Here is a 27,404-nt window from a genome sequence, read left to right as displayed (position 1 = left end):
ACAAACTTATTTACAAAACAGAAACAGACTCACAGATGTAGAAAATAAACTTATGGTTATCAAGCAGGGACAGGAGTGGGAAGGGATAAATTGGGGGTTTGATGTTTACAGATACTAACTGCTATATATAAAATAGATAAACAACAAGTTTCTACTGTATAGCACAGGGAACTATATTCAATATCTTACAGTAACTTACGGTGAAAAAATATGAAAACGAATATATGTATGTTCCTATATGACTGAAGCATTGTGCTGTATGCCAGAAATTGACACAACATTGTAAACCGACTGCACTTCAGTAGAAATAGATACATATGTAAACACACACACACGCACACACATACATACATACATACATACAGTGAAAGGGTGAGTTCTCTCCAGCTGGTAGAGACAGTGGGGTAATAGGATGGAGGCATGCAGAGTGGGAGTCAGCCTGGGCCAGGGTCAGTGTCCTGGTGTGGATGTGTCCAGTGTCTGAGGCTGCCGCTGCATCAGCCTTTGGCAGGGAGACCCTCCTGCACTGCAGGCTTCAAGGGAAGGTGCGGGTTGGAGAAGAGTATATGTGAATGCTCTTCAAGAAAAAGAGAAAGACATTTTTCCAGAAGAGGAAGGTATTGTTATTTGTATGTAGAGACGTTACACTCCGATGTTTTCTGATCGGAAACTTACACTCTGGCAAACTTAGGTACTGCTGGGAAAGTTTAGATGTACCACATGGAGAGTTAATATTAGACATATTTCCTTAGCTCAAAATCAAGGGTTTATTGAATTTTTTGAGTAATGTTTTGGGCCTTTCACATTGGCAGTGTTCGCAGTGTCCAGCAGCCCTGGTCTAGCGTGGTGTTCGTGCAGCTGGGTGGGGTCTGCCTTCACCTCATTCCGGTGGGCTGCTTTGCTCGCTTCTATGCACTCTTGGGGTGGGAGGAAAGTTTCCTTTGTTTCTGTTACCTGTGAATTAGAGGACAAAGTCTCTTTTCTGCTCAAAGCCGACATTTGCTCCTTTTTTTCCCAGGTACTATTTTGAAGCGCTGGAAGAAGAATTGGTTTGACCTGTGGTCAGATGGTCACCTGATCTATTACGATGACCAGAGCCGGCAGAGCGTGGAGGACAAGGTCCACATGCCGGTGGACTGCATCAACATCCGCACGGGGCATGAGTGCCGGGGTGAGTGGGTCTTCTCGGCCAGCGCCGGTCGCCTGCCCCTCCCCAGTGTCCGTGGGCGCTGCTTTCTCTCTCCCATTCTGCTTTCATTTACAGACCAAAGAAGGGGTTCACCTGGGAAGAGGTGACCAGAGGAAACCAGACACTTAGATTATGACCCATACGGGTGGGGCAAGTTAATTTTCTTATCTGAATTAGACCCACCAGTCCACACTTCTTTCCCTCTCACGCAGAAGAAGGTGGTGGGGAGCTCAGGACCCAAAGTGCTGGGACCCCAGGAAGGATGGGGCTTCTCTAGGCGGTATGAGTTCTGTGACTGAGAAACTGGCTTCTTACTGATGACAAGCCGTGATGTCTTGGAGTTGTCCCTTATATTAATTTTAGAGGAATAGTTTTTCAACAAGCACAGGCTTCTTTGTTTCTAATTAATGGCATATTTAGATTTCCCTGTTTGTTTTACTAGCTCTGTTGCTATTTGGAATAGAGTTAGCTGTGGTAACCACTGGTGATACAACATCCTGCCCCTATATATTGGTTCTTGAAACCCAACTCCCTGTGGCCAGCTATTGAAATCCTTACCTAAACTGGGCTAAAATATCATAGGCGTTACGTCTTGGCACACAGAGAGACTTGGAACATCTGATTTTCACTTTTAAAGCCCCGATCTGGCCTGACGCTCCCTGTGAGTAAGTGGTCTGTTAGCTGACGCTCTGTGACCGTCTTCGTCGTGCTTCCTCCTCTCGCGTCTGGGCTGTTTGCACACCACCATGTGTGGATTGCCCTCTAGAGAGGCCCACGTGTTTTTCCTGCAGGAAGTTTAATTGGAATGGAGTCATGATTCACATGTTTGGTTCTGTAGAGCAGAACAAAGATGTTTTATAATTGTAGCGTTCTGAAGTACTGGTCCTTTGCTTATCTGATCTGTTAAGAAGAAATCCTTACACACAAAAAAAGCTGTATAAATATTTCTTTATTCTATGTTTCTCATAGATATTCAGCCTCCAGATGGGAAGACGAAGGACTGTATGCTGCAGATTGTTTGCCGAGATGGGAAGACCATCAGTCTTTGTGCAGAAAGCACAGATGATTGTTTGTAAGTTCTTTTTTCAATGTGCTTAATTATAAAAGTATTTTGTTTTGATTTCCATTTATCAGGAAGGCAAAGTAATGGGAGTGGAGTTTCCCTAGAGGCAGCAAAATAAGTGACTCAGAAGATGTGTGAGGGAGATGGAACAGAGTCTTGTTTCATGTGGTAACCTGGATCCTAGTGTCTGCCTCTGCAGGGCTGCCCAGGCGGGGTTCCGCTGCAGTGAGCCTGGCGGAGAGGAGTGGCACACAGGCACTTTGCACTCTTCTTTTTTCATTGCTAGATGCCCAGTGGGTAACGGGCATAGTTGAATAGGCTCTGAAAGCTTGTTCTTTTTATGTAAATGTCTTTTAAAAGTACTGGTGTCTGTATTAGGCAGCCTTTCCCTTCTTGTGATGGTTCTTGCTCCCGTCTGCCATCTCTGAAGAAGGGGTTTGGAGGCACAGGAAGGAAAACCTCACTTGATTTATTCTCCGCCTAAGAACATTAGCACTGATGTCGCATCAGAATCTTGAAAACACTGACCAAAGGAAATCTGGGAGAAGAAGTTGTTTTCTGTCCACATTGTCCCACTGCGATGGGTTAACTCTGGACATTGTCAGAATCACTAGCAGGGATTATTGTAATATTCCCATATATTAAAAATGTCCATATATATGTGACATTTTTATAAAATCCAGCTGAGCAGTTTGTGAGAGTGCCTGCCCCTGCGTTTACAATGTATGTTCACCCTCAGTGTAGGCATTTATTCTGTGCTAGACTCCAGGGCTTATTTCAAATCCCACGTGTGGTTTCTTTTTTACACTCTTCTCACTTACATTAGTGAATCTTAAATGGCACTTTCTGGAAAAGATGTAGCTTTCCTAAAGAATGATGGAGAAATGAGCACCTGTCAAGCCAGTTTGCTGCTCTTTATAAACTGGAGCTTCACTATTGCTGTTTAATAATTCAAGCTTGTGTACGTCGAACACATACTTCTCACTGGGCACTATGCCAACTGCTTTATATATGTTGTTTAATCCTCACCATATCTACAGGCATAGTGAAGTTAAGTAACTTCCTGTTAGCAGTTTTTTAATGCTCTTGTAATACACCACAGGCTTAGTGGCTTCAAACAGTACAGATCTGTCGTCACATCTCTGGAGGTCAGAGTTCAACATTAGGTCTCAGAGTGTTGGCAGGGCCGCGATCCCTCCGGGAGGCCTGCGGGCAGAATCTGTTTCCTGGGCTTTCCTGGCTTCTAGAGGCCTCCTGTATTCCTTGGCCTCTGGGCTGAGCCCTTCTCACTGTCATCTGCCTGGTTCTCTGCAGCCAGGGAAGGTCATCTGCTTCTAAGGACTTAGAAAGAGTTAATAATCTTTCCTGCGATAATCCAGGATAATCTCCCCATTTCGAGGTCCTGAATTACGTGGAGCTCCGAGTCCCTCTGTCCTGTGAGGTAACATTTTCACGGCTTCTGGGGTTTAGAATGTGGACCTTTGTGGGGAGGAGGCATCGTTCTGCCTGCTGTACTTCCCACGGATTTAGAGCAAGTAAACTAGACTCAGGATTTGAACCTTCTGTCTGCACAGCCCTCTGTTCTTAACGGCTCTGCTTACTGTTTGCTGAGATGTCACATGTATGGACTGTTCCTTTAAGTAGCAGTGGAAAGCATGTCTAGAGCTGAAATTTTAGAGTATTTTGACAAAACGTGGCATGTTTTGTCATAGAGGCGGGAGAAGGGGTGAATGTGTGCTGAAGGACTTGCCTTACTTGGGCTGGAAGAGTATGTGGGTCACAGGAGCTGATGTTTTCTTAATCTGATGGGAAAACAGTGGTTTATGTAAGGGTCTAAGTTCAAGGGTACAGTTAGGGAGGAGAGCAGTGGAGGATAATACTAGAAGAGTAAAAAGGAAAGCGTTCCTCATTAAAGGAAAAAGGAAAACTTAAAACATGACAGGAAGTGAAGAGGCAGTAATTAGACCAATGATATCTGTGATCTCAATAAATGTGAGTTGGTTAAATTCCCCTTAAAAAGAATAAGAGCTGAGACTGGGCAGAAAATACAAAGATCAGCTATTTATTCTGTTAACAAGAACACACTTGAAATAAAATGACACAGAAAAATGGAAGAGTAAAGCACAGGAGGCTGTGCGTTTCCTGTGGCTGCTGTGACAGTAGCACGAACTGGGTGGCTTCAAACAGCACGTTTATCCTTTCGGCTTTGGAAGCTGGACGTCTGAAATCAGGTGTCAGCAGAGCCATATTTCCTCCGAGGCTCTGGGTGGGATCTTTCCTGGCCTCTTCCTAGCTGTTGTTTTTGTGTTAGTGGAGGTACTTTGGATTGAACCCAGGACCTCGTGCATGCCAGGCACACACTCTGATCACTGAGCTGCACCCACCCCTCTCTTCCCAGTTTTGGCTGTGGCCGGTTGTCGCTGGGTTTCTTTGACTTGTGTCTGCGTCACTCCAATCGCTGCCTCTGTGGTAGCGTGATACTCTCCTTCGTGTCCGTGTCCAAGTTTTTTCTTCATATAAGGACACCTTCATTCAGCGTAACCTTACATTAAGTTGATTCCATCTGCAAAGACCCTGTCTCTAAATCGTTCACGGGTACTGGGGATTATGAACTTAGCTTATCCTTTTGCAGGGAATACAATTTAACCCATCACAGAGACCTCTGAGTAGAAATGGTGAAATGAATCTGTAACATCTTTCTCAGCTATCTAGTGAAATGAAGGGGGGAACATCTCAGCAGCAAGAGCCAAATAAAGCAGTTTAAGTCCAAGCACAGAGCACTGAAAGTGACAGCCAGGGAAAGACACAGACTGATTCTTTCGAGGAGTATCACTGTTTTTAACCCTACCCCAGCTCCCAGAAGCAGTAAGAAGATGAGTTAATGAAATCTTGCAAATTTTTGGTAGTACCCTGCAACCTGTAGAGATGCTGATTAAGGGAGTAAGAGACACTTTCGGAAAAGCTAAGGAAAAACCCTTGAGAATATGATACTCTTGGGACCTCAGCGTAGAGTGGAAGGTTCCCCCAGGGCTTGTCGTTCCAGAGCACTGGAAGGCAGAGAAGGATCATTGTCTAGCTGGTGAAGGGAGCCCTAGCACAAGACGCTCAGAGGGGTTGTGCTTAGGAGAGTGGAGAACCCGGATGTTTCAGAAAGCGCTTGCTCAGCCCCACCAGCCAGTGTCCTTCTTTCCTACCCGTATGCCTGCAGATTACAGAAGTGTGATGGCAGGTAACACTTAGTCATCAAACTTGCTGGGGTGGAGGAGGGCCGGGCAGCCAGTTGACGCCAGATTAGGTTTGGAAGGGTGTGCAGAAGAAACAACACCTATCTGAGCAAATGGGAGTTTTAGTAACACTTCCCATGTTAAACATGAGCAGGATATAAAGAAACGGCTTGGCAGCTTTGCACATGTATATATATATATATACTATAAAGGAAAAATAAGAGAAAGAAAGTGCAAGCCTCAGAAAAAGCTCCTAGTCTGGGAAAGTAAAATCCAGGAAACATAGGTGGCTTTTTCAAGCGTGCTTTCCTGACAACTTTTTATTTTTTTTAAGGTTTCTTGTTTGTTTGTTTATTTAATGGAGGCACTGAGGATTGAACCCAGAACCCTGTGCATGCTAGGCACACACTCCACCACTGAGCTACACCCTCCCCCCTTCTGCCTTTTTTAAAAAGTATCACCCCTTTCACACCATACACATACATACATACTCACCGGCCGTCCAGCTGTTTATCTGCCTTGTTCTTTATCTCCTTTCATTAGAATATAGTCTGCATGAGAGCAGGGATTTGTTTCTTCTGTGCCCTTTTGCATCTCTTTAGCCTAGAAGGCCTGTCATGAGGTGTACCTGCATTGATGGGGGTACAAGCCCAACTAAAAAATATATCACTGGTGTGGAGGAAAGACGTGAGGTACTCAGTGAAAGTAGGAGAACAATATTAAAGAGTTAGAAAAGATCAGAGCTATGTTACAAAGATTAAGAGAATTTATCAGAAAGATTATTGATACCTAAGAAGTTTAGAACCCAAAACAGTAGTTAGAAATTCAGTGCATGAAAAATATTCTGAAATAATAGAACTGAATTTGTGGACCAAAGACCATACTGGACTCGCCCATGTGATACAGTACCAAAAAAGATCCAGATACGGGATATGAACAATCCAGTATGATGCCCTTTAGCAGAATGAACGGCAGCAGTGTACTGCTTGTGAATCTGTTGGGGAAGCTTGCAGCTTCACTGCATTCATTAGAAAACCAGAACATTTCAAATAACTTAGCAAAGCTTTCAACTCAGAAGACAATAAGAGGATAATACAACAGAAAAGAAATGGATAAAGATAAGAAGGGTGGGGAGTAAGTAAAGAAGGAGAAGTGGAGGAGGAAGGAGAGCAGAAAACTTGGAGAGATTAAAGATTTAGGCGTCTAGTGTTTGTGACCATGCAGGGGAAAGCTGGTAGTAGAATTTGTTACACCTTTCTCCGGGGCCATTTGGCACTGAAATCAGTTACATTTATATCTTTTCATCTAGCAGTTTTCACATCTTTGGAATTTTCCCCATGAAATGATTACATGAGGGTGCAAAGGTAATAAGGATGTTAATAGCATTGTTTTCATATATGATGGATTCACAGCTAACGCCATATTCAATAATGAAAGGTTGAGCGCTTTCCCGCTAACATCTGGAACAAAACAAGAATGTCCACTCTCTCACTTTTATTTAACATAGTACTGGAAATCTTAGCCAAAGCAGTTAGGCAAGAAAAAGAAAAGGTATTCAAATCAGAAAGGAAGAAATAAAATTACTGTTTATAGATGACCTGATCTTATACATAGGAAACACTAAAGACTCCCAAAAAACTGTTCTACCTAATAAACTAGTTCAATAAAGTTGTGGGATATAAAATCAACAAAAAAAGTTTCATTTCTGTACACTAACAATAAACTGTTACAGTAGCACCAATAATGATAAAATACTTCAGTTTAACCAAGGAGATGAAAGGCCTGTATACTGAAAGCTCTTAAGTCATTGATGAAAGTGAAGAAGATACAAATAAATGCAAAGATACTACACATTCATGGATTGGAAAAACTAATACTAGAATTTCCGTACTATCCAGTGCCATCTGTGGATGCAGTGCAATTCCTATCAAACTTTCAATGGCAGTTTTTACAGAAACAGAAAAAACAATCCTAAAATTCATGTGGAACCACAAATTACCCTGAATAGCCAAAGCAATCCTGAGATAGACCAACAAATCTGAAGGCATCACAATTTCCAATTTCAGTTTCTATTACAAAGCTAAGTCAAATCAGTATGTTATTGGCATAAAAACAGACATGGGGAACAATGGAACAGAATCAACAGCCCAGAAATACACCCATGCGTATATGGCCAACTAATACCTGCCAGGGGAGCCGAGGATACTCACTGGGGAAAGGATGGTCTCCTCAATAAATGATGTTGGGAAAGCCGTACATTCACACGCAAAAGAATGAACTTGGACCCTATCTTGACCACTCACAAAAATTAACTTGAAATGAGTTAAAGACGTAAATGAAAGGCCCTAAACTTTAAAATTAACTAGAAGGAAATGTGGGGGAGAAGGGCTTGGATGTTGGTCCTGGAATTGATTTTTGAATATGACACCAGAGGTGCAATCAACAAAAACCAAAGTAAACAAATTGGGACCACGTTAAGCTAAAAAGCTTCTGTGCAGCAAAACAAACAGAAAAATGAAAGGCATCCTATGGAATAGGAAAATACCACAGGCTTTTTATAAATAGCATTTTTTACCATAGGATTTTTATAAAAGTAGGAAATATTTGCAAACCATTTATGTGATAAGGGGTTAATTCCTAAAATATATAAGAAACTTGTACAACTCCATAGCATAAAAACAGACCAATTAAAAGATAGGGAAAGGACTTGCATAGACATTTTCCCAAAGATGCTCAACATCGCTAATAATCAGGGAAGTGCAAACCCAAACCACAGTGAAATCACCTCACACCGTAGAATGACTGTTATCAAAAAGACAAAAGGTAAGTGTGGGCGCAGACTTGGAGAAAAGTGCACTGTTGGTGGGCATGTTAACTTGTGCAGCCATTATGGATACATTATGGAGGTTCCTCAAAAACTTAAAGTAGAAGTACAGTATGATTCACAAATGCCACTTCTGGGTGTTTATCTGGGTATATGAAAGAAATTAAATCATTGTCTTGAAGAGACAGCTGCACCCCCATGCTGCTTGCATTAGTCATGGTAGCCAAGACGTGGAAACAGCTCGTGTCTGATGATGGGTGAATTGGTGCTGGGACACAAGACTTACGCATCATGGGCAGTGGTATATTAATCACCCATAAGAAAGGAAACCCTGCCTTTACAGCTACACGAGTGGACCTTGAGGGCATTATGCTAAGTGAAGTCAGACCAAAAGGAAAACACTGTGTTGTCACTTATATGTAGACTCTAAAAAAGTGAACTCACAGAAGGCGAGAGTAGGTAGTATCTCGCCATTTCTCCCAGTCCCGGCAAACCCCACTCTACTCTCTGGGCATCTCTTGTACAGCATAGTGACTAATTGGTAATACTGTATCCTGTACTTGAAAGTTAAGAGAGTAGATCTTAAATATTACCGGAAAAAACAGAAAGGTAGTCGTGTGCAGGGTTGGAGGTGTTAGCCTTATTGTAGTGATCATTTCACTGTGTATGTGTATCAGGTCATCACGTTGTACACCTTAAACTTCTGTACTTTATATGTCAGTTTCTCAAAGAAGTTAGCATTATTTTTAATTGCAAAAAAATGCTGATCATCTAAGACTTACATCATGGAACATTATGTAGCCATTAAAAATCAAGTAGATCTGTGTGTATAACATGAACTGATTAAAGCAAGTTTCAGTGTAGTTAAGCATGGTACGTTTTACATTTATTAAAAAGTAAAGCAAAAACTGGTACAGATTATGCTTTAAATATTATGTATGTATTATAGATTTATTTCCTTGCATATTGTATATTCCTAGTGTGTGTTTCAAATGAGTTGATTGAGTGGGCCTAAAGGCAAGGGCTAAAAATCTGTTAAAACAAGCCTTTTCAGAAATTGTGATGCCAATGCAGGTTTGAGAACCATTGAGAGAGATGTTGGATTGCCTCTAATAAAGTACCTCTTCCTTTTTCTTTTCTCCAGGGCCTGGAAATTTACACTCCAGGATTCCAGGACAAACACGGTAAGTTGCTGATGGCAGTCGCCAGCAGTGTTCTCACCAGCCTTGCTGTAACAAACAGGAGAATAGGAGGTTAAGATGGGAAATGGGGAAGAGGGGTTTTTTGGCTGTCTGGCCCTGGATGAGCAAGTGGAGACAGACAGGCTGCCTCTCGCTGACAGTGAGCAAGCTGGATTTTGCCAAACATTTTAGCAGGAGGAGCCCTCCTAACAAAGGCACACTGGTTCCAGTGTTGTTTCCTAGAGACATTTGTATGTCACAAAGGTTTGCAACACTTGGAATTCTGCTGTGGTTTAGAGAGAGGGCTCAAAAAGAACCACAGGGTGCCTTTCAAGTGCAGCATCGCAGCCTTGTGAAACAGACATTTTTGGGATTTGTACTTGTCTCTGGTCGTTCTTTGGACCTTAGGAGGGGACTGAGACAGTGAGCAACGAACCCTGTTTTGTAGAGGCTAGTGGGGCCATCTTTGTGTCTGGCGGGGAATCAAAGGCAGCTGCCTCTGTGCTCAGCGTTTTCATTCTTCAGATAGGATTTTGTTTTTTCCTTTATCTCTCCAGGAAGAAAAGAAAAAGGTAGATGGAGCTTGTAAAAGAATTTATGCAAGTGGGAAAAGGAAGTAAAAAGACTTAATAATATCCATGTGCCATTTCTTCCTACTTTTGTTAGCTCAATGCTGTTCTGCCCCCTTAGCTTCCTCTATGGCTCCAGTTACCTTGTCTTTCATGAAAATCCTCTTCGTGAATGAAATTAGTATTGATGTTGCATACAGTTTTAGGGGCAGGATCCAAGGCCATGTGAAGACGTGGATTTTTTTTGTTACTTAGAGTGCATATATCTTTGTTTTCCACTGGGGAAGTAATTTAATGGAAGATTTTTTTTTTTAATGCAAAAACCAGACTCTGAGTGTAGAACATAGCCCTGACTGCTACATTTCAGGTTGTAGGATTTTTATTGGCGAACAGAAGGGTTGTTGAAAGTGGTGTAGTGTCTTCTGAAAGGCCTGGGTGACGGTGGTGGCTCTGTGGCCTTCTTGGGCAGTGGGAACTCTGTCTCTGCCCCCTGCTGGCGGGGGAGGAGGACCACCTGAATTCAGAGGACCCCAGAGTGCAGGGTGGGAGGCAGGCGGAGATGATCCTGCGAGTCACTGCTTCTCAGCTGATACATTTATTCTTCAAAGATTAAATTCTTTGGCTTTTTTTTTTTTAATTTGCTAAATAAGAGGACGTAGCATCATAAGGGCCTGTCGCTGCTCTGTGGCAACTCACTTTCATGCTTTCTCTCCTCTCCAGGCTTACGTGGGCTCAGAAGTCATGTATGATGAGACGGCCGTGGCTTCCTCCCCGCCTCCTTACACAGCCTACGCTGCACCAACCCCCGAGGTAGGGAGCACGCCCGCGCCGCTATCGGGGAGCCTGGGGCTTCCTGGGGCTGTCCTTTAAAAAAACAAACCTTGAGCCAGCCAGTGTCAGAGAAAGAAGAATTGTACTTTAATACATAATAATATAATATTATTGTAATATAATATTACAATATTTTCTTGTTACTGCTCTTATTAATATTTCTTACTATTTTCTTATTACTACAGGTTATTATTACCATAAAGTAACTGCTTTATAATTTTCATGTTTCCCTTTTTTTTAAAGACAGATTTAAAAATGAATCATGGTAATGCAATTTTGATGATTTAAAGTTAATACTTAATGATTGACTTGAATACTCTTTATCATCAGAAAAAATGCTTTTTTTATTTGGAAAAAACAAAAACAGAACCTTAAAAAAAAATCACATACCAAATACCCTAGTTAGCAGTGCCACGTGTCCTGTGCTGCACACAGAAGTCTCCATTGTGGGAGGCACTCCTTTCTTTTTAGCTTTTAATTTTGAAAATAATTGCAGAGTCCCAAGAAGTTGCAAAGATAATTAGAAGCGATCTCATGTTCTCTTCATCCAGTTCCCCAGTTGTTACGTGGTAGATAATTCAAAACCAGGAATTTGAAATTGGTACGATGTCTGTGTCATTTTCTCCTGTGTGTGGATTTGTGTAACCACCACCTCAGTCAGGATATAAAACTGTTGGCAGAGTCTTCTTCCTGCCACAGCCGGTTATGTCACACCCTCCTTCCCCTTCCCTAACTCCTGTTAGCCTCCGATTTGTTCTCCATCTAGATGTTCTAGATGTATAATTTTGTCATTTCCACGGTATTACAGAAATGGAATCATACAGCATGTGATCTTTCGAGTTTGATGTTTTCACTCAGCACAGTGCCCTTGAGAGTCATCAGAACTGTTGTGTCACTAGTCTGTTGCTTTTATCGCCGAGTCCATGGTGTGGGTGAACCACATTATGTATTGAGGGACACGTACCTGGTGGGGGACGTTCTGGTTGTTTCCAGATTTTGGCTGTTACCAATCAGCCTAATGTGGACACTCATGTACAGGTTGGTGTGCAGACATAAAGTTTTATTTCTCTGGAGAAGTGCCCAAAAATGTAATTGTTGAGTCGAATGTGTGGTAGGTGTATGGTTAGTTTTTAAGAAGCTGACAAACTATTTCCCCGAGTTTCTCCACCATTTCACTTTCCCACCAGTAACGTACGGGTGATCCAGGTTCTCTGGATCCTCGCCGGCATGTGGCGTTGCCACCCTTCTTTACTGTAGCTGTTCTGTTAGGCGTGGAGTGGTATTTCACTGTGACCTCAGTTTGCAGTTCCCTAATAGCTCGTGATGATGACTTTCACGTGCTTACTTGCCATCCGGGTGTCCTGTTCAGTGCAGTGTCTCTTCACGTCTTTTGCTCATTTTCCAATTGTTTTATTATTTTTTATTCTTGAATTTTTGAGAGTTCTACATGTCTGAGATAAGAATCCTTTGTCAGATGTGTGATATGTGATGTGTAGCGTATCTTTTTATCCTCTTAACCGTGCCTTATGCAGAGTTTTTATTTTCAATGCAGTCCAATCATCAGCTTCCGTTTTACGGGTTGTGCTTTGGCTGTAACATTTCATCAGGACCAAATTTCCTAAGATTTCCTCCTGTGTTATCTCTAAGTTTTATAGTCCTAGAATTTACACACTAGTCTTTTCCATTGTGAGTTAACTTTTAATAAGGTGTGAGGATTAGGTTGAGTTTTTTTTTTTTCACCCCTATTTGTGTGTTCAGTTGTTCCATCACTGTTTGTTGAAAAGACTGTTAATCTTTTCTGGAATTGATGTTGCATCCCTGTCAAAAATCAGATGGCTGTATGTGTGTGTGTCCATTTCTGGGTTCTGTGTCCATTGATCTGTGTGTTTGCCTTTCTCTAATGCCACACAGACTTGATTACAGACAGTAGCTGAGCCTGGAGATTGGGTAGGCAAATTCCCCCTGCTTTATTCTTCCTTTCCAGAATTCTTTTACCTGTTATGGTGCTACTTTTTTTTCCATATAAATTTGTCTAAATGTATAACAGAATCTTTCTGAGATTTTGATATGAATTGTTTTAAACATTTGTATCAGGTTTTTTGAGAAGGGAAAATTGACATCTTTATTATGTTGAGTTTCCAGTCCATGAAAATGGGCTTCTTTCTCTGTTTAGATCCTGTGTGATATTTTTCACCAGCATTTTGTAGTTTTCAGTATATAAATCCTGTACATTTTGTTAGATTTACACTTAAGAATTTCTTTTTTTTTTTAATTTTTGTATATGGTATTGTATTTTAAATTTCAGTTTCCCCATATTTATTGCTGGTATATAGAAACAATTGATTTTTATATGTTGATCTGGTAGCCTGTGAACTTACTAAACTCACTAATTAGTTCTCTAAGTATTTTTTGTAGATTCTTAGGGATATACTGCATAGACAGTCATGTCGTTTATAGAGTTTATTTCATCCTTTCTGTTCTATGTGCCTTCTGTTCCCTTGTGTGTCTTATTGCCCTGGTCAGAACTTCCAATGTTGTACTGAATAGCAGTGGAGAGAACAGGCATCCTGGCCTTGCTCTTAGTTTTAGGAGAATGCATTCAGTTTTTCCACATTGAGTATGATGTTAGCTGTAGTTTTTTTGTAGATGCTCTTTGTCAAGTTGAAGAAGTTCCTCCCTTTTCTAGTTTTCTGAGAGTGTTCATCATGAATGGGTGCTGGATTTTCTGCATCATTTGATACAGTCGTGATTTTTTTGTTTTTAAACCTGCTAATATGGTAGGTTACAGTGATTGATTTTCGAATATTGAACCAGCCTTGCATCCCTGGAATAAACCTCACGAGGTCATGGTATATAATTCTTTTTGGTATATAATTCTTTTTATTTATTGCTGAATTCTCTGTTTGCAAGTATTTATTAGGAATTTTTGCATCTGCATTTATGAAAGATACTAGTCTGTAGTTTTCTGTTTTTGTGCTCTGTCTTGTTACCAGGTAATACTGGCTTTATAGAGTGAGTTTGGGAAGTGTTCCCTGCTTTTCTGTTTTTTAGAAGATACTGTGTAGATATTGGTGTTAGTTCTTCTTTAAACATTTGTTAGAAATTTCCAGTGAAACTATCTGCGCCTGGAGATTTCTTTTTTGGTATCCTTTAAATTACAAATTCTGTTTTCTTAATAGTTATGAGGCTATTCATTCTCTATTTCATATTGAATAGGTTGTGGTATTTTATACTTTTTGAAGAATTGGTCCTTTTAATTTATATAAATTGTCTAATTTATGTGTGCAGCTCTGTCATTTGGTCCATACACAGTTAAATTTTCTTGATGGATTAACCCTATTTTCATTATGTATTGTCCCTCTCTGTTTCTGATCATTTTCTTTAGTCTTATGTCTAGTCTGTCTTATATTAATATAGCCACCTTTGCTTGCTTTTTATTAATGTTTGCACAGTGACTCTTTTCCCATCTTTTTTCTTTCAACATATGTATCATTACATTTGAAGTGGGTTCCTTGTGGACAGCATATGGTTGGGCCACACCCTCATCGCCTCCCCCCTGCCCCCAACAAATCTCTAGTTTGTAATTGGTATATTTTGACCATTTACACTTTTTTGTTGTGTAAGTTTAAGGTGTACTGTTTGTTACTTTGATACATTTATATGTTGTAAATGATGGCCGTGTAGCAGTATTTATTGCATGATTGCAGTGTGACAGTTACTGTCTGTGTTCAGTATGCAGTGGGTTAGCTCTCTGTGGCTTCTTTACTACTTGTAACAAGTCTGTGCCCTTAAACACCATCACTCTTACCTTCCCGCATAGACCATTTACTTTCAGTGTAATTTTTGAAATGTTAAGTATGCCGTTTTGTTTTTTGTTTTCCTTTGGTTCTGGTTTTCATTTCTCTGTGTTCTTTTACTTGCTTTTTGTGAGGTACTAGAACATGTTTTAGGGTTACATTTTGATTTATCTGAAATGTTTTTGAGTATCTCTTTTTTAGTAGTTGCTTTAATTGTTATATTATACATAAATATTTTTCAAAGTCAGGTGTTCACATTTTACCAGGTCCAGTGAACTGTCAAACCATAATCTGTAGATTCCTTTTTCCTCCCTCAATTTATAGATTGCCTTAAATACTTCTTTACATACATTGAAAACTGTATTAGATGGTGTTACAAATTTTGCTACAGCTGTGGTTTTATTACATTTGCATGTATTCTGTTCTGATCGTATTTTCTTACCTCCTGATGTTTCAAGATTTCTTCTTTTATTATTTGCTGTCTGTTTAGTAAACTTCCTTTTGTCATTCTCTTAGAATAGGTGCCCCAGATTCTTGTTTTCCTTCATCTGAGAATGCCTTGATTTCTTCTTTGTTTCTGAAGAACGTTTTCACTAGTATAGATTTCTGAGGTGACATTTCTTTTCTTTCAGCACTTGGTAAATGTGTGTTATTTCCTTTGGCCCTCTTGGTTTCGGGTAAGAAATCTGTCATTCAGATTCCCCCCCATATAGGTAGTACATTATTTGTTTCTGTTTACCTTCTTTGTAGTTTTCAGAAGTTTGACTGTGATGTGTATTGGTGTGGATATTTGGGGGTTTATCTTATTTGGTATTCACTCAGTTTCTTGAATACATAGGTTTATGTTTCTTGCTAAATTTGGGAAATTTTAGGCTGTTATTTCTGGAATATTTTTTAGGCTCACCTCTCTCTTCTGAAACTGATGACACCGGTGTTAGGTGTCCCACATGTCCCAGAGGTTTTGTTCATTTTTTTCTTGAATCTGTTTTCTCTCTGTTGTTCTAATTGGGTAATTTCTGCTCTTTATGCTCATGTTCATTGATTATTTTTCTCAGTTACCTCTGTTTTGTTATTGAGTCCATTTATTAAATAATTTATTAGTTTTTTTATTTCTAAAATTTTTATCTGATTATTCTTTACATCTTGATATATATGTGTGTATATGTATCAAGATATATATCTTTATATAGTTTTTCCCGAGATTTCCTGGTTTTGTGGAGGGTTTCTGTTATGTATTTCAAACATGTTCTTAATTGCTTATTGAAAATTTTAGTGATAGCTGCTTTAAAATCCTTCCTAGATAATTCAGCGTCTTTGTCATCTTGGTGTTGGTCTCTTTTGTTGTCTTTTCTCATTCAGTTTGAGGTCTTCCTGGTTCTTGGTATGGTGAATTATTTTTGATCAAAACCTGGACATTTTAAATAATATAAGACTGAATCCATTTAAGTCTTGCATTTTAGCAGCCTTCCTCCTAATGCTGCTCTGGTGGGTGAAGACGGGGTCTGCTTCGTTGCTTCCACGTAGAGGTGGAAGTCCGGGTTGTCCACTGGGTCACATCTGACCCTGGGGCGTGGGCTCCCCGTCCCTCCTGGGAGAGCTGGGAATTCAGGCCCCTGTCCAGGGGTCTGCTGACAGCAGCCTGCCTGGGAGCTGGAGTGCCTTCCCTGCTGCTCCCCAGTGCGCTCGACTGGGTCTCTGCCGAGCCTGCCCCAGCGGGACAGGAGGATACCTGTTTCTGCTGGGCCGAGGTGGTAGTTCGGGCTCCCTGCATGGTCTCCACCGACACTGTGGCCATGGGGCTGGGGGTGACTTGTTTCCATCTGGCAGGGACGGAACGCCCAGTTTCCCCCTGGGCCTTTTCTGACACTGCTTGGGACGGGGCAGGGTAGCGTCTTGTTGCAGCCTGCCAAGCCTGGAAGTTCAGACTCTCCATACTAGACCTTTGCCGGTGGGAGTAACTCCCATAGCTATTTTTTGGTGTTTGGCTAGAATAGAGCAGTTATTACTTAAAAATGGTCTCTTGCAAGATTGCCCTTTTCCTCCCTAGAATCTTTGGGCAGAGGCAATAGGCTTTCTTGAGGCCTTTTTTGTCTGTACTTATTGGCATTTGCTGGTTGCTGGCTTCTCCACTGTCCAGTCTAGGATGAAGGAGGTGGAAAGGAAACCTAGGGAGCTTGCTGTGTGTCCTTCTTAGGGTCATGAGGTCCCCGGACACTTGGCCGCCTTCTCCCCACCTTTCAGAGTCTCCTTGTGTGTGTTTTATGTATAATGTCAAGGCTTTTCCGTGTCCTGCTTCTATAAGATATCAGCTCTAGATCTGCACATGTGTTTGCCAGGCCACAGCTCCCTGTTTTCCCATGACATAGTCCTTGTCACATAACAGCAGTAGTTGTAGTTGTCTATAAACATGTCTGCCCCCACCCAACACCTGTGAGCTCATAAAGGCCAGGCCCTTGATCTCCACATCTCCTGGGATGTGGTAGTCACTCCCCTGTCAGTGGAGGCCATCTCACAGGCATGTGCTCCTGGCAAACTGCCAGTCATGTGCCGGGCCTTAGACTTCAGACTCCACCCACATCCTCAGTCTTTTATATTCTCCTGCCAGGAACTGCTGGAAATTGGGCTGGAGAGGGTTCTGCTGTGAGGCTGGCTTCATTAGGAGAAAACTGGTTTTGGATGAATCTGATTTGTCACCTCGTCCAACCTGATCATTTTAGAGATGAACAAAGCAAGGCCTACAGCTGTTAGATACACGACTGACTGAAGGGGAAGTTAGTGGTACAGCTGAATTGAAATGCACGTCTCTTCCGAATCCAGTTCTCTTTTTTCCTGTATTTTTCCAGCTTCATTTTGCAGCCTGAAAGTAGACTTCAGTTGTGGAGTTTTTTGTATGTGTGTTTTTTTTTTTTTAATCTTAAAGGGAATAAGCACACTGTGTCATGTTCTTTTTTTTAATGGATTGTTAAACTTTATTGACTGTAACTTGGAGAACCAATTTTAATCAATTATCAGTGGTTTCAAAATTGTATTTTTTTAATTGAGGTATAATTGACCTGCAGCATTATATTAGTTTCAGATATACAACATAATGATCGATACTTGTACATATTGCAAAATAATCACCACAGTAGGTCTAGCTAACATCCGTCATCACCATGCATTAAGAATTTTTTTTGTATGTGGAGAACTTTTAAGATCTCTCTTAGCAACTTTCAGATATACAACACAGTATTATTAACTGTAGTCACCAGGCTGTACATTATATACCCAGCACGGACTTATTTTATATCTGTTCATTGGTCAGTGGACATTTAGGTTGTTTCCATATCTTGGCTGTTGTAAATAGTGCTGGAATGAGCATGGGGATGCAGGTATCTTTTTGAGTTAGTGTTTTTGTTTGCTTTGGATGAATACATAGAAATGAAATGGCTGGATCATATGGTAGTCCTACTTTTAATTTTTTGAGGAACTTCCTTCCAATACTGTTTCCCATAGTGGAGGCACCAATTTACATTCCTGCCAGCTGTGTACAAGGGCTCCCATTTCTCCACATCCTCGCCAGCACTTCTTATTGGTTGTATTTTTAATAATAGCCATTCCGACAGGTGTGAGGTGATACCTCTTTGTGGTTTTGATTTGCATTTCCCTGATGATGAGTGATGTTGAGCATCTTTTCATGTGTCTGTTGGCCATCTGCATTTCTTTTTTGGAAACATATCTGTTCAGTTCCTCTGCCCATTTTTAAATCAGATTGGTTTTTTGCTATTATGTTTTTTGATATTGTGTTTTATGAGTTTTTTTCCATATATTTTGATATTAACCCCTTTTCAGATACATGATTTGCAAATACTTTCTCCCATTTAGTCGATTGCCTTTTCGTTCTGTTGATGGTTTCCTTTGCTGTGGTGAAGCTTTAGTTTGATGTAGTCCCACTTGTTTATTTTTACTTTTGCGGTCAGATCCAGAAATCATCGCCAAAACCAACGTCAAGGAGCTCATCACCTGTGTTTTGTTCTAGGCGTTTCATGGTTTCTGGTCTTACAGTTAGGTGTTTGGTCCATTTTGAGTTAATTTTTGTGTGTGGTATGAGACAGTGGTCTAGTTTCATTCTCTTGCATATGGCTGTCTAGTTTTCCCAGCACCATTTATCGAAGAGACTGCTTTTTCCCTATTTTATATTCTTGGCTCCTTTGTTGTAAATTAATTTACCATGTGTGTGGGTTTATTTCTGGGCTCTATTCTGTTCAGTTAATCTAGATGTGTGTTTTTATGCCAATACCATACTGTTTATGATTACTTTGTAGTTTAGGTTGAAATCAGGGAGCATGATGCTGCCTCCAGCTTTGTTCTTATTTGGCTATTTGGGGTCTTTCGTGGTTCCGTACGAATTTTAGGAGTGTTCTGTTTCTGCAAAAAATGCTATTGGAAATTTGATAGGGATTGCATTGAATCTGTAGATTACTTTGGATAGTATGAACATTTTAACTATTAGTTTTTCCAGTGCATTAGCTTGGAGTACCTTTCCCTTTATTTGTATTTTCAGTTTCTTTCTTTAGTATCTTATAGTTTTCAACACACAGGCCTTTCACCTCTTTGGTTGAATTTATTCTTAGGTATTTTTTTATTTTTGATGCAGTTGTAGATGGGATTGTTTTCTTAATTTCTCTTTCCGATGGTTTGTTATTAGTGTGGAGAAATGCAGCAGATTTCTGCATATTGATTTTGTATCCTGCAACTTTACTGAATTCATTTATTCTAACAGTTTTTTGGTGGAGTCTTTAGCGTTTTCTACATACAGTATCATGTCGTCTGCATACAGTAATACTTTCACTCTTTCTTTTCCAGTTTGGATGCCTTTTATTTCCTTTTCTTGTCTAATTGCTCTGGCTAGGACTTCCAATACTGTGTTGAATAAAAGTGGCTGGCGTAGGCATCCGTGTCTTAGAGAAAAACCTTTTAGCTTTTCACCACTGAGTGTGCTGCTTACTGTGGGCCTGACATGTGTGAGGTATGTTCTCTCTAAACCCACTGTGTTGCGAGTTCTGATAAATGGATGTTGAACTTCAAAATTGGATTTCTAACGAGACGCTCTCTTTGCAGCAGGCGTACGGCTATGGGCCGTACAGTGGCGCCTACCCACCAGGAACCCAGGTTGTCTACGCTGCCAACGGGCAGGCCTATGCTGTGCCCTACCAGTACCCGTACGCAGGTAACTCGTGCCAGCTGTTTGGCCCTTGTTTCTCTTCATTCAGTGGGTAGGTCGGTGAAGCCTGAAGAATTGTTATTTTTCAGATTAAGGGTAAGTGTTTCTCCTGGTTAGAGACCACAAATCACTCTGCTGCTGTGCTTGAAAAAAAAAGCATTCTGTGTTTCCACACCGCTTCACAAAGTTAGAGTAGGTTGATTTTTAAAACTTGACTGTTGTATCCAGGTTTGTTCCCAAGAAGAGACTGTGTTTACTGAGATCACTTACATTAAGAAACTACCAACCTAAGAGGCCCATTTTAAGAGATAAGAGGTACTCTTTCTCCTGTTTTTCCCTCCTGGTGAGACATCCTTACAAGATTGTCACTACTGAGGTGATGTTCCATTTTGCAAGTGAAGTTGAGGCCTGCAAGAGCTTATATTTATTCTGGGCTTTTGATGGGCTCCTTCCGTTTTTCGCCTCACCTGAAGCAATTTGTAGGTGTGAGTGACTGGCCTGTGTATATGGCATCAAGTCCTGGGTGTAGCCTGGGTAGGGCGGAGGTGTGGGAGAATGCTGCCTGCGAGGCTGCAGCCTGCAGCCGGGGCAAGGGGGGCCAGAGCCCGGCCACCCCAGATCCCAGTGAGCAGGTGCTAGTGGGCAAGGACGGGTCCCAGCGGGGCACACAGCAGAGAACTGGCAAAGACTGGAGTGGGGGCTGGGGCTCGTGGAGAGACAGGGAGTCTAAGGGCTGTGGGCAAACCTAGCTCAGTGTCTTAATGCAGAAGCAGTGGAAGGAGAATCTGTTAGCAGAAGGTGAGCGGTCACTGATATTAATGCCACGGAGAAGCCAAGGGGGCTGCCGTGGGGTCTCTGGGTTTGGCCGGCCCCAAACTCCAAGTGGCCTTCTAGTAAGTGGTGGTTCCTAGGTGTCTCATACGCTGACACCCAGCACGAGTCTTCCCCAGTCGTCTGTTCCCAGAACCTGAGCATTTCACTCAGCCCACGTAGATTACAGACGATTCTGCCTTGTCTGACCTTCATGTCAGGTTGAATAATAAATAAATAATAAATAAATAAAATAAATGATGCTAAACAATGAACTATTTGTCTATCCTCTGATCCTGGTACAACTATTTTTGTTTGAATTACTTTCCCCATATAAAATAATTTTTTAATCTTTGCAATCTTACATTAATTTCTGCATTCTATTCTCAGTTTTAAATTTTTTCCAGAGTGCTACGTCATCTTTGTAAAATTATGTAAAAAATACAGAAATATTTTTAATGATTGCACATTATCACGAGTGGTGTATTTATTAGTTAAGACTTCTAGTTTTTTGTTTGTTTCCTTTTTAAATTTTTTGTCATAGATATTGCTTTGAATATTTCTAATCATTTTTTCATTTCTGTTAAATATGTCTTAGAATACATTTGATTTCTGTATGTTAAATGAATATATCAAAGAGCATAAACATTTTTGTTTCTTTTGATACCATTAACAAATTATAAAAGGTTTCAAGTGTACAGAAGTGGGAACAGTGTCAGATTTGCCTGTTACCAGCTTCAGAGGTTACCACATCTTGTTTCACCTCTGCCTTCTCTCCCCACCTCTGGATTATTTTGAGGGAAATTCTGACTTTATAACATTTCATCTCACAGTATCACAGGAAATCTTAATACCATTTACCAAGTTAGTTTCCAGAATAGTTCACCAGTTTATAATGCCACGCGGAGTTAAGGATGTGCTGGTTTCTCTGTAATCCCATAAAGCCTGCCTGCTTTGTTAATGCTCTGAAAGTTTAGATAACCTCATGAGGTCTTAAGGTAGAGTCAAGTTGCTTTGGTTCAGATTTCTATGCAGCTCACAAAGAGAAACATTGTAATTATTTACTAGTTAGATTTTTTCCTTGTGTGAATTTTTTTCCCATTTATTTGTCATAAAGAGAGCAGTCTCAGGGGCAACCTTGGAATACTTGTGCGGAGGGCCGCGTCAGGTCGGCAGTCGGTCAGCACTGGCCTGCGACAGCCAGCGGGTGCGCGTGCGGTGGAAGGGCCGGCGCGGCTGGCGCGCAGCCGCGTGTGCTGCTCACCCGGCGGGAGCCCTCCAGCCCGCCCTCCTGGCGCTCCAGCGCTCCGCGGGCTCCACGACGCACTGCCCTCCGGGGCCCGTAGAGGCCCTCGCCGTTAGGGAGCTGGCCACACGCCTTCTCTTTCCGGCGATCGGGACCAGTGGTCGTCAGCCACTTTGAAAAGTGCAGAGGGTGCTGTATGCACACAATAAGTATTCAGCTTTGACTTCCGTAGGTGGACATTGGTTCGGCTCTTTTGCTCTGGGCTCGAGGTCTTTGCTTTGAGTTGGCCCTCTGGCTGGTGGAGCTCTCTGTTTTTCTGTCTGGTAGGCACCGTACTCACGCACTGCAGTTCGCAGGGCAAGCTCGAGAGCAGACCCCTGGATGTTGTGATTCTAGGTTCCTTCTCCCCTGTCCTTTGTCATTACTCAATCCCTTGGTGATGGTAATTTGTAAAAGTTACTGCCTTTATCTAGTCTTTACCAAAGTATCTAACTTAGTTGTCATGGCGGCAGTGTCTGCCTTTTTCACATTCACATTTTGATCATTTATGTAAGGCTTAGTTAAAGTAGGTAATTATAATAAGCACAACTTGGACTGTCCCTAGCTGACTTCGGTAAGGACTTAGCTCCCCGGTAGGAACAGAGGTGAGCAGGCGCTGCAGGAGAGGTCAGCTCCTGGCCGTGCGGGGAGGGGTCCATCCGTGGGGCTCACAGAGGGAAGGAATGCAGATTTGAATTTTCCAGGGGACCTTTTAATTAGGCCAGCCAGCAGGTTCCTACTGTTCCTGCTGTTCCTACTGCCTTTCACTAGTTGGAGTTGCCTAATTGAATGTGTTTTAAATTTCAAGGCTAGACGAGAACAAACATTACATTTCCAGTTAACTTTGTGCAAATAAATTTTAAATTTGTTTCAAGTTTTCTTTTTAGAAGTTTTCCTTCTAACATATATATTTTTCCCCACAAAGACATACGGTTAAAAATGAAGAGCAGGTTATGTTAGCAGATTCAGGGTTTAATTTAAAAATGATTTGCACCAATACAAGCATTTAGCTTTCGGAGGGGCTTCTTGACTCTCCTGCTGGCTCCGGGCGCTGTGTGTCCCCCACGGTCCCTGCCTGCCCGCCGTCCTCGTGAGCACAGTGTGGGGGCTGAAGGCGAAGCTGGAGGCTGCAGTGTGCGCCCTCGTTAGGATTCTGCTCTTCGCAGTGTCTGGGATGTGGACCTTGGTTCCCTCTTAGTGTGAGCTTAGAAACGGAGGTGTGCTCCTCGCCCGGCCGGGTCTGTCACCTCCGCCTATGAGGGAGGAGAGTCGGGGGGCAGTCACCAACCCCCCCACCCCCCCGAGGGAGGCAGGGCCATCACGGGAGGGACGTGTGTGCACAGAGAAGCCTCAGGGTCCCCAGTCAGGTGAGCCATCTTTGGGTGTATGTTGGACTTCACAGCCTGTTCCTCAGGGGTCTTTTTTCCTTCTTTTCTAGGAGTTTATGGACAGCAGCCTGCCAACCAAGTCATCATTCGTGAGCGGTACCGAGACAATGACAGTGACCTGGCACTGGGCATGCTGGCTGGAGCGGCCACAGGCATGGCCTTGGGGTCTCTGTTCTGGGTCTTCTAGAGCCCACGGGACCTGGATGTGCATAGCTTCTCGTACCCCGTGTGCAATAATATAATTTGCAGGGCATTTCTGTGTGATAATTGTTTTTGATAATAGTTTTAACAGTTCTTTTGAAAGTAGTGGCATCATAGTTATAACTAATCCATGTAAGTAGCAGAGACAAGGGTTTGGACTGCTGTTCAGCTAAAGCGTGGGCTGTCTGGGGGCGCTGGCTCGTTCTGAGAGTTTCCTTATCGAACTCTCAGGATGCCGCATTTGAACACACCTGTTTGAAAGGCCGTTTTCTTTCTAGAGTTGGGTGTAGTGCTTAAGGGGTAATTTATTTTAGCGTTATGCTAGTAATATGGTGGTGTATGAGTGAGTGAGTGTGGCAAGAAAAGCTGCAGCTTTTTTGGTTTGAGACTTTGAAACCCCAGACCAGAACTGGCTGTGTGTTGCTTCAGGAGCTGTGGGTTGGAAGCTCTGCCAATCAGCGGTGCGACATCTCCAGGCTCCTGGGGCTCCGGGTGGCGCCCGGCAGAGCTGACTGCTCAGGGTGATGGGGGTGGCAGTTCCCCCTTTAAAACGAGGCTTTTTCATTTTAGCCCCGCTTGTATGTTTTTGCCAGCGATCTTTGGCAAAAAACATCCCCAAGAATGAGTTGACTTGAGCGTCAACGTTTTAGAGCTTTATCATTTAGAACTTGAAGAAGGCAGACCACATGCAGGCACTCGGAGGTAGATTGGCATTACTCAAGAGACATCATGTTTTGAGCACTTGCTTTGAGTATTTTTATTGCCACCTTAGCCTACTTATAGCTTATTTTTCTACTGGCTGAGAAAATACAGAGAGAATGGTGAGGAGCGGGGAACGGGAGCCATCCTTAGAGTTATGTTTCAGGGGTCGCACTGCGCAGAGGGTGCGCTCCCTCCCCCTGAAGGCTGCTTTGGAGCCCGTTTCCCGTCCTGGGCAGGACTGGGCGCTGTGGCCGGGGAAAGTCAGGGTGAGGATGGGAATCGCTGCCTGACGACGTGTATGGCCTGCCTGGGATGTCACTCCACCTGACCAGGGCGCCTGCCTTGTTCTTATTTCTGACTCGAATGTCACAGAGAAGCTTAAACCATTTAATTTTGAGCCCCAACTATATATGAAGCTCTGGAAAACCCAGAGTCCTGCAGTTCTGTTATTTCTTTATCTATGTGAGATTTTAAAACTTCAGTTATTCCAGTTTCTGTCCTGCATGCTTTAAAAAGATGTGAAGGGCCTGCCCCTGTGCTCCGTGTGGCCCTGTTTTCATACACTCCTTGTAGCACAGATTCGGCTTTTCTTCTTTGTGGCCTGTTGCATATGTACTTTCCTGTTTCACCGGCAACCAGCTCCTCTAAGGCAGACTTAACTAGATCTCCGTAGGAAATCAGATGCCAAATGAACTTTGTGGGGAACACAGGTCCGTTTTCCCAGCCAGTTCGGCTGCACTCATGGGTCCTAGGGAGCCTGTCTCCAGCTGAAAGGGAGTGTACTTGACTGTCACCTCTTTTGAATGTTTGACATGGTGGAAAATTGCTAGATGTGATGTGTGACAACACTGGTTTTGATGGTTAAAAATGTTGCTTTTATGGTTTTATATCATAAGTAATAAGAATGGCTTTGTTCAGATGGTAATCGTTGTTAAAGCTGTATACTTTACTGACAAAATATATGACCTCAGTTTGTAACATTGCCTTGGGGTATAAATTTTGTACTCAGCTGGAACCACAGAACACTGAGTCATGTCACCGAAATGGCCCTGAAGCAAGCGGCCTGCCTGTGTTCCCCTGGCCGCCCTCTGACGGGAAGGGGGACAGGGCTGTGGACTGATGCTCTGCACATGTGTGCGCCTGCCGTCCCTGCCGCGGTGGGGCCAGCCCCAGTGGGCAGCCGTAGTTGCGTCTGGAAGTTCACTGTCACTAGTGACTGGACCCTGAGTATATCCTAGATATAGAGGAAGGCTGAGGCACGTCCTTCCCCTGGCCCCGACTCCGGGGACGCCAACGTTTGATTGCCTCCCTTAGGTAACCCTAAATCGAGAAGTTGGGTGGGTTGGAAGGACCTCGTTTGGGCTCGAGTCAGCATTTTAGTTTCCTGTACTTACCAGTATACAGGTGGGCCATTGACACTACTGGGGTTTTTTAGCTCTGTCCTTTGAATTCCACGAGTTCAGTTCAGGATCTTAGAGGCACAGAGAAGGGAGAGACCAGTGTCTGCACTTTAGCTCATCATTCATGCGACAGGCCTGGCCGGGGGAGGTCTGGGTCAGACGGGGCCCTCCTGCCGTCGGGGCGGAACGAGCCACCTATGTTTTCCTGCATTAACTGTGATCGTGTGTGACGCTGACTTCTCCTTCCTGGGTGTGTGTGGACTCCGGCATGGAATGCAGCTCCGTTTTCTCCCTACAGTTGATCTTTTTTCTGATTGCTTGCCTGTCTAGTATTCTGTTGTGTCCACAGGACCTATTTTTCCCTGTATATGCAGATTGTATGTTTGTAAGTGGAAACGTTAATACATTAAATAATTGTTAACCTTAAAGCATACTTCATTGACTTCTGTTGTTTTTTTTTTTTTAATTCAGTTTATTTAAACTAAAGACAAAAACAGTTGATTCTCCCATCTTCTACCCCCTGCCTCTGGCAACCACCCTCTGTCTTTCAAAAATTATTTTGTAGTAACACACTGTCAGCTCTCCCTAATGCCTCACAGGCAGTGAGAGGGCCATTTATCGAGTGTTCCCGAAATTCTTGGGAAAGGATTGTCACATCAGAAAACAGTAACTCATTAAATTCTCATAGTAGCTGTAGGGAGGTATTGGCCAAGTTACACTGGATGAAACTCAGCCTCAGAAGTTGACGTCTTCTTGGGAGCACGCAGGTAGTAAGTGAAATGGGTTTATGGCTGATCCCCCCCCCCCCCCCCCCCGTGCTGTGTGCATTTGAGAGTGTAATTTCCACAAGGACATGAGGTCAGTACTTCCAAGATGACGTAGAAAGCTGTCTTCCTCAGCCATCTCCACTTGGCCATGCGGGTTCAGTGCCTTCTCCAGTATCTTTGGGTTTCTTGTTTTGTTTCAAAATTTTGAAAAATTTCAGTTTCTGAATTACCTCACTTTCCCCTGGGGTAGCTTTTCAGACGACATCACCTGCTGCAGACTTTGATTAAACTGTGGCATGTGGTTGCCTGTGATAGTTTAAGATGACGAATCTCATACTAGGAGCCCTGGGTCTCTTGATTTCGTTTCTTTAGAGAAGAATCTCTTTTGTTTTGCCTGCGGACAGTTACTTTTGGGTGGGGAGAGGAGACAGCCAGACTGGTAGCCCTTCTGTTTTCAGCCGGACTTCATTCCCAGATTCTGTCATGCTGGCCCCTGCTGCCTCGGGCTGTTAAAAAAGTTTTTGAACACATATAGCTCCAAAATTTAAAGGAAAGAAAAAGATCCAGTGAAGGGTCTTCTGTCTTCCTATTTCCTATCTTCAGTTTGCTTAACCACTCATACTGGTTTATTTGCCATCTGTGAGTTTCCTCAGGCATGTGTAAGCAAGGACAAAGGGGAGTTCTTGTTCTTAATTTCCGTTTTTTATGAAAAAAAAAGGATCATATATACACCAATAGTGCTCAGACTTCTTAGTCTCAGGGTCCTGTTACACTATTAAGGGTTTGAGGCCTCCAAACAACTTTTTAAAGGTGAGAGACCTTATCAGTATTTACCATATTAGAGAATAAAATGGAGAAATGTGAAAACTTTCTTAAGAAATGGTAGACCCATTGTATAGTGACATTTTAAAACAATTTATAAGAAGTGTTTTCCAGTATGAAATCAGTGAGGCAGCATGATGTTTTCACC

The 27,404-nt window shown here is 42.4% G+C and overlaps 1 protein-coding gene across 2 annotated transcripts in view; it reads left to right on the top strand.

Annotated features, from left to right (window-relative positions):
- Window positions 1-26,100, top strand: part of PLEKHB2 (pleckstrin homology domain containing B2) — a 41,889-nt gene extending 15,789 nt beyond the window's left edge. Inside the window, exons 3-8 of one of the 2 annotated variants that reach the window (XM_032479246.1) lie at window positions 1,019-1,171; window positions 2,159-2,261; window positions 9,445-9,484; window positions 10,771-10,860; window positions 19,782-19,887; window positions 23,415-26,100. In XM_032479246.1, coding sequence (XP_032335137.1) covers window positions 1,019-1,171; window positions 2,159-2,261; window positions 9,445-9,484; window positions 10,771-10,860; window positions 19,782-19,887; window positions 23,415-23,551 — 629 coding nt within the window. In that variant the 3' untranslated portion in view covers window positions 23,552-26,100. Of the gene's footprint in view, window positions 1-1,018; window positions 1,172-2,158; window positions 2,262-9,444; window positions 9,485-10,770; window positions 10,861-19,778; window positions 19,888-23,414 lie in introns of both variants that reach the window. The other variant, XM_032479244.1, reaches the window with a different exon arrangement.
- The last annotated feature ends 1,304 nt before the right edge of the window (window positions 26,101-27,404 follow it).

This window comes from Camelus ferus, chromosome 5 (genome assembly GCF_009834535.1).
Source record: "Camelus ferus isolate YT-003-E chromosome 5, BCGSAC_Cfer_1.0, whole genome shotgun sequence".
Taxonomy (NCBI): Eukaryota; Metazoa; Chordata; class Mammalia; order Artiodactyla; family Camelidae; genus Camelus; species Camelus ferus.
The sequence above is the reverse complement of the archived record's forward strand: the minus strand, read 5'-3'. Positions and strand labels throughout refer to the sequence as shown.